Source organism: Phragmites australis, chromosome 3 (assembly GCF_958298935.1).
Source record: "Phragmites australis chromosome 3, lpPhrAust1.1, whole genome shotgun sequence".
Lineage (NCBI taxonomy): Eukaryota > Viridiplantae > Streptophyta > Magnoliopsida > Poales > Poaceae > Phragmites > Phragmites australis.
This window is the reverse complement of record NC_084923.1, coordinates 39,761,888-39,769,317: the sequence shown is the minus strand read 5'-3', so window position 1 is coordinate 39,769,317 and position 7,430 is coordinate 39,761,888. Positions and strand designations below refer to the sequence as shown.

General features: G+C 45.2%; 1 protein-coding gene across 1 annotated transcript; it reads left to right on the top strand.

The window, feature by feature from the left end:
• Positions 1–3,677: 3,677 nt before the first annotated feature.
• Positions 3,678–5,747, top strand: LOC133913039 (protein NUCLEAR FUSION DEFECTIVE 4-like). The gene has a single exon (XM_062356070.1). The coding sequence runs from the start codon at positions 3,754–3,756 to the stop codon at positions 5,575–5,577; it is 1,824 nt and encodes a 607-aa protein (XP_062212054.1). The 5' UTR covers positions 3,678–3,753; the 3' UTR covers positions 5,578–5,747.
• Positions 5,748–7,430: the final 1,683 nt, after the last annotated feature.

The window sequence follows — 7,430 nt, the reverse complement described above, 5'->3', positions numbered from 1 at the left end:
ATGGTTTTACCCCGAACAAATAAATGATGATCATTATAGAAGAGAGGTATATCTTGGTGTCATTAATAAAATTCAGCAAGAGCTTGATAATCGGTTTGATGAGGTTAATATGGAGTTGCTTCTTTGCATGTCGGCCTTGAATCTGTTCAATCTATTTGCTTCATATGATGCACATAAGGTACTTAGACTTGTCAAGTTTTATCCCAATGACATATTAACTATGGATTTGATAAGACTTAAAATTTAACTTGATAATTTTATTCATGATATGAGAAAAGATAATAGATTCAGATGCCTAAACAATCTTAGGGACCTCTCTATTAGGCTTGTTGAAACAAATAAGCATGTTCTTTATAATTTGGTGTACTTGCTTTTTAAATTGGTATTGATCCTATAACTGGCGACGATAAGTTTTGAAATAATATTTTCAGCATTGAGTCTAGTGAAAAATAAAGTGAGAAATAATATGGGTGACGATTTATTGAACGATTGTTTAGTTATATTTATTGAACGTGATATTTTCTATAAGATAAGTGAGATGACATAATCGAGAGTTTCGTAGCCATGAGAAAGCGTAGAGTAGAGTTCTAAGTAAATATTGTAATCTTATATGTATCAATCTATGTAAGACTTTATTTCATATTTAGAGTATTTATGTTGTACTTTTCGCAAATTTCAAATTTATTTGTTGAAATTACAATGTTGAGAATTTTTAATATTATTATATTGCATTTTTATCAAATCTTATACTTGTATATTAGATTAAAAAAATTTCACTAGGCACATGCAACGTTTAAATCCTGGCTCCGCCACTGGTGACGTAGGTGTATGAACTCTCTGCTTACTGGTTGGACTATATATAAGTTATAACTAGTGAATTATTGCTAGACACCTGTATGCAATTGTGAGTTCCTCGTTATCGCGCTCCATCTACACTAGAAACCAAACTAATAGTCTATGTATTCTTGTGTACCAGAAGTTCAATTCATGAATCAAATTCTCGGCCGCAAATAATGCTGTGCACGAGTGCATCTAGAACTCGTTCAGAATTCCTGCTCCTGACGTGGTGTTGTTGCGTGAGTTGTTCGTAGTGCTTCCATCAGAATATATTCTGTTCACGGCTAAATGCCGAAGGGAAGTGTACGAAGATTTTTCGAAACGAAGGTGATTGCAGGTGAAAGAAACCAGCACGCCTGCTCCCTTTTTGGGTCAGAGTCTTCGGCGCTCTGCTTAGCCACGGGTTTATTTGTCTCCTTCCTTTGCATCGTTAGTCAAGAGCCTCGCATTCCTACGTAGGAATTTAGGGTGCCTCAGTCGCTCAGATAGTGCGAAGTAATAGGTATACATCCCTACCATACAGGTCACAGTTCTCCTAGGCTCGCATTGGATGTATTTCTTCTTCTCAAAAAAGATAATTATCTAGTTTCTTCTAGTTATTCTTTTAAGTATCATTACCAGTTCCGTGGAGTTTGAGGAAATTTATCGCAACATCAAGTCTCAAAAGATTAGTTTGGAACGTGGGAACGTTTGTCGATTCCGGCAGGAAATTGAACTCTTTGGTATCACTCTCACTATATATACCAGGAGATGTTACCAACATTACTACTACCATCTAAGAACAATCACATCATTCTTCCGGGAAAAGAAGTGGTGAAATGCTAGTCATTGTGCAATTTCAACCCCTTCTAGTATGTTTAGGAACGGTCGGTGAACTGAGTTGGAATAAGCCTATCTAGAACGTTTTACAATTCTAGCGTTCCAGAAAACGACGGCCTGTGTCCTGACCCAGTTGATTGATCCGTTTTACGGGCCAGCACGCAACATAGGTTTAGTCATCATCAACGATACGAAGAGCAGTACAATGGCTTTATGCATTTTCAACTCAAATGTTTGATTCACTTGAAAATAATTCCAATTAAGCTGGGACATTGAGCCGTAAGTACTGTTGTGGATGCCATCTAAGTTGTCTCCTGTAGTGTGGCGCCCAATTAAGCAGATGGAGATAGCAGGCTCCGTTCATCTTTAACTGGAAATAGATGATCAATTCTACAACTGCCAATTACAGTTGTTAGTGTCTATTGGAGAGATGTCTACCTAACGATAACCTTTTATCTCGTATGTATACATCACCAATCAATGGAAGAAACAATGAATTCTATTATCTCGAGTTCTATCTTCTATTCTATCTTCACTTTGCCGGCGCGGGTGGCAAGCAAAGCCAGGAAGGTGAACGGGACCCGCATCGAGTGCAATGAGGAAATAGGGAAGAGAAGACTTGAGAAGGCAGAGGATTAGACGGTCTTTATCTAAAAAAAGGAGGATTAGACGGTGCATTCCATTTATACAAATGGAGAGGAGGGAAAACTTAGAGGATAAGAGCCAATCGGGTGGCGATTGGTTTATTTATCTGTCAAACGAGGTACAAAACAAGGCCCTCAATAACTACTAGCAACAACCATTGTGGAATCAATTTAAGATGTAGTAATATATGAAAGATAAATATTGAACGTCTAGATATAAAAGGTAAATAATGAGAGATTAAATATAGAGAATGTATTTGAAAAAATTAGACATCTAGATAGGTAAGATAATTAATATGAAATTATGTATTTTTGAAAAGAGCAATGGAAAGAATATTTTGTATATTGACCGTTTGATCAATTTGAATGAACGATGGAGATATTCGATTCTATCATAACTCATATATTTTATATAAGTATAGAAGTATAATTAGAATTGGCTGCTCAAAATATAATGCAGAGCACAAAAATTAAATTCGTGACACAGATCCAAAGAAGAGAAATCAGATCAACTGGACGTTTTCTTTATTTGACTAATGCAATGTGTAGCAAATCTGTATACTTAAGCGCACGTGCAAGCAAGAGAGAATTATGGAGGGAAGGCCTGACAAGTGTCGCTTCTTACTCGCACGGCCAAACGCGTGTAGTCAAATCGGAAGTTCATAGGCGACAACCTCTCGTACGTGTAGCCACAGCAAGTACGTGCACAGTCGGGTCTTCAAAAGACCTCTCTCAATACGATATATATCCTCATATTTCTCTCTTCTGCACGTGCCAATTGTTAGATCAGAGAAAATACAGTATGAATCAAGATTTTACGAAAATCTTTCTGTCAAGAGTCCTATAAAATCTCCTTCTAGCATCTAGACTTATGCCAAAAGAAGTAAAGGTCTCACAGTAATAAGGAAACTCTTGGCTGGGCAATGTGGGGCAAGATCTGAAGATGTCCATACATACATGGATAGGAATTCAACGACAACACAAGTTGTGATGTGCGATCTTAGGATATTATTATGACTATCTACACATCTATCGAGTGAAAACTCAAAAATCTTACACAAAGATCGATAACTTTCAAAACAAATCAAACAAACATGTTTCTGAAGGGTCCAACAGACGCAAATTTGATTGATAATAAAAAAGAAAACCACTTGAGACTTAACAGGTAAACTGAATGGCAAAACAGCTGAATCAATCGCTCTATTCAACCAAATCCCAAATGCACGCGCCGTTGGGAGAGAATTGCAGTGGAAACGCATGCCTAAAATCTCCTGTTGATTATTAGCCGCGCACACCTAAACCACACTTGGCTCATGTGGCGAATTGGAAGCTCTCACACTCCACAACTTCTCACTCTCACTACATATAGGTAGCCACCGGAAGTACAGGAGCACACAAGCGGTAGCTAGCTCCAGCGACCTCTTGTGCGTAGTCGTCCCGAGGACCAGCGGCGATGGTGTTCGGCAACCGCGCCACGGGTGGAGTCCCCGGCGGCGGCGCGGGCACGATGCGGTTCGCGCTGCACGTCCTGCGCGGGCGTTGGTTCATGTTCTTCGCATCGATACTGATCATGGCGGCGGCCGGCGGCACGTACATCTTTGGCATCTACTCCAAGGCGATCAAGACGTCGCTGGGCTACGACCAGCAGACGCTCAACACGCTCAGCTTCTTCAAGGACGTCGGTGCCAACGTCGGCATCCTGCCGGGGCTCATCAACGAGGTCACCCCGCCGTGGGTGGTGCTGGCGTGCGGCGCAGGCATGAACCTGGTCGGCTACCTCATGATCTACCTAGCCGTCTCTGGGCGCACGGCGCGGCCGCCCGTGTGGCTCATGTGCCTGTACATCGCCATCGGCGCCAACTCGCAGTCGTTCGCCAACACCGGCGCGCTCGTCACCGCCGTCAAGAACTTCCCCGAGGACCGCGGCGTCGTGCTCGGCCTGCTCAAAGGCTTCGTCGGCCTCAGCGGCGCCATCTTCACGCAGCTCTACCGCGCAATCTACGGCACCGACAACGACGGCGCGGAGCTGGTGCTACTCATGGCGTGGCTCCCCGCCGCCATATCGCTGCTCTTCATCCCCACCATCCGCATCATGCCGCGGAATGCCGCCGCCGGGCCGGCGAGAGGGGAGCGCAAGGTCTTCTTCTACTTCCTCTACGCCTCCATCGTCCTCGCCGTCTACCTCCTCGTCATGAACGTCGTCGAGCTGGAGGTGCTCGGCTTCTCTAAGCCCGCTTACTACGTCACGGCCACCGTGCTCCTCCTCCTCATCTTCTTCCCGATCGTCATCGTCGTCAAGAAAGAGCTCAAGACCTACCTGCAGCCACCGTCACCAACGACCGCGACCTCCATAGTGACGATCACGGTCAACGAGAAGACGACGCATCCATCCGCGCCCCACGAGCCACCGGAACCCGTGGCCGCCGATAAGGCGCCGACATGCTTCCAAGACGTGTTCAGGCCGCCGACGAGGGGGGAGGACTACACCATCCTGCAGGCCCTGTTCAGCGTGGACATGCTTGTCCTCTTCGTGGCCACCATCTGCGGAATCGGCGGCACGCTGACGGCGATCGACAACATGGGCCAGATCGGCCAGTCGCTGGGCTACCCTCAGCGCAGCATCTCCACGTTCGTCTCCCTCGTGAGCATCTGGAACTACGCCGGCCGCGTGGTGGCCGGCTTCGCCTCCGAGTACGTCCTGGCCCGGTACAAGGTGCCCCGCCCTCTCGTTCTCACCGTGGTGCTCCTCCTGTCGTGCGTCGGCCACGCGCTCATCGCCTTCGGCGTGAGCAACGGCCTCTACGCGGCGTCGGTGATCCTCGGGTTCTGCTTCGGCGCGCAGTGGCCGCTGCTGTTCGCCATCATCTCGGAGGTGTTCGGGCTCAAGTACTACTCCACGCTTTACAACTTCGGCGCCGTGGCGAGCCCCGTAGGCTCCTACATCCTGAACGTGCGCATCACGGGGCGCATGTACGACCGCGAGGCGCTGCGTCAGGGCGGGCGCAGGGGCAAGGACCTGACGTGCATCGGGGTGCAGTGCTACAAGGAATCGTTCCTGATCATCACGGGCGTCACGTTGCTCGGCGCTCTCGTGTCGCTGGTGCTGGTGTGGAGGACGAGGAAGTTCTACAGGGGCGACCTCTACGGCAGGTTCAGGGAGGTCGGCATGGTCGGAGCCAGAGGAGCAGACCATGGGCAGGGAGAGAGCAGCAGCAACGGCGCCAGTGTCACCAAGGATGCTAGTGATGAGACCGTCAATAATGGCAATAAGGTCTGATTTGTTAGCGAGATTGAGCATGCCACGTACGTACGTAGATTATTTGCCAGGATTAAGCTTACAAGTTCGTGTGTTATGGACCGTGTGCGAGTGCGGATATTGATGCACTAGGTCGAAGTGTTATTGCGGGCCGGCCTGGCCGTCTTTTTTGAACTGAATATCGCGTGACGGAGCGGCGACCGGTGACTTGCGTGCGTCGGAACAACACGGACCGTCGAGCGCGCGAACGTACCATGCGCGTGTGCGGTCACCAGCATTTGCGCGGTCCTCCGTCGCCTGCGCGCGCGCCCGGTTCGTAGCAGCCGACGTCGGCAACGCGGACGTGCGCTCGCACGAAACCCACGGGCCGGTCGGCGCGCGCGGAGCGGCGAGGCGAGAGGTCCGGAGGCTGGGAATTTTCTTTATCTTTATATTTTTATATTTACAAAAATACACAATCATTTCAAAATATTGTATATCTTAGGCTATTGTTGTCTGTTGTATAGGTGACACTAAGATGTCATACTTTCAACGGATGACAACTTAAAAAAAATAAAGGTAACACTTATTCAACGAACGAGATATTTAAAAAATCAAAAAGCACTGTATTCCATTGCTCTCAAAATTCAAAATAATATCGAAATAGTTATAAAAAATTCTGAAAAAAATATATGGCGTAGGGGATACTATGATCTAGTTCTCAAAAAATTTCAGACAAAACTACAAACTGTGTACAATAAAATTTGTCTTTTTTGTTTCTTATTGTACAAGTTATTGTTCGAGTTGATTTTTTTTAGAAATAGGTTATATAATCCTCTGCAACATACTTTTTTTCAGAATTTTTCATGATAATTTCGATATTGTTTTGAATTTTTAGAGCAATGAAGCACAGTGTTTTTATTTTTTTAATGGTATCGCCCGTTGAATAGGCTACACTTTTATTATTTTAAAGTTGTCATCCGTTGGAAGGGTGATATCTTGATATCCTCTGTCCAACGGGTGATGATAGCTTAGATGTGTAATATTTTAAATAGCTGTATATTTTTGTAAATATTAGAATATAAGAATATAAAAATAAACAAAATTCTGGAGGCTGGACTGCTGGAGCTGGCGATTCGGTTGGGTGAGCCGGGCTGGTTGCGGGCTTCCGGCACTCGGACGCGCACGCTACGCGGTCTGCGAGCTGCGGCCCACTGACCGGAAATCTACCCGATCGTGAGAGAGGTGGTGATCGATGGATGGCGGGTAAGTGGGAGGGACGGGTCCTCGTAGGCGGCCTGGTGTGGCAGACCGACGACAGAAAATAAGGGATCTGTGATGTGATAAAAATTATTATAAATTTATGATAAAAATAAAAAATTATATAAGATGAAACAAGTAAATTATCATATGTCACATTATAAATTAGATCTAACCTTAAATTAATTTTGTACGATTATTTCTGGACCGACAACCACATGTTTGAGGACGCCTTCTGCCGTTTTGGCAAGGTTGTCCATGCATTTCGATCTCTCTCAAGATTTTGTTAATGTGAAAAGATGTCACGCCAAATACTGAGCACCTCATGTGTAATATATAGGCGAGCCGCACACAGGATACTCTGGTTGTGGCAATGCGTCGTTAGACTTTCACCATCACCCACGCTCGGAAGAGACCCATCGGAGTGCGGATGACCAGCGACTTATCCTTAATCATCGAGACCAAAAATGGGTATCAATATAGATGAAAAAAAACATGACTATCAGAGCTAGGAAAGGAGACTAAAGGTATTGTAAATTACGTTTGATTGATTGGTTTATTTTTTTTAATCAATTATGATCATCTCATATTTAAGAGAAAATCTACGATTCGTCATTGAATAACTACTGATTCTA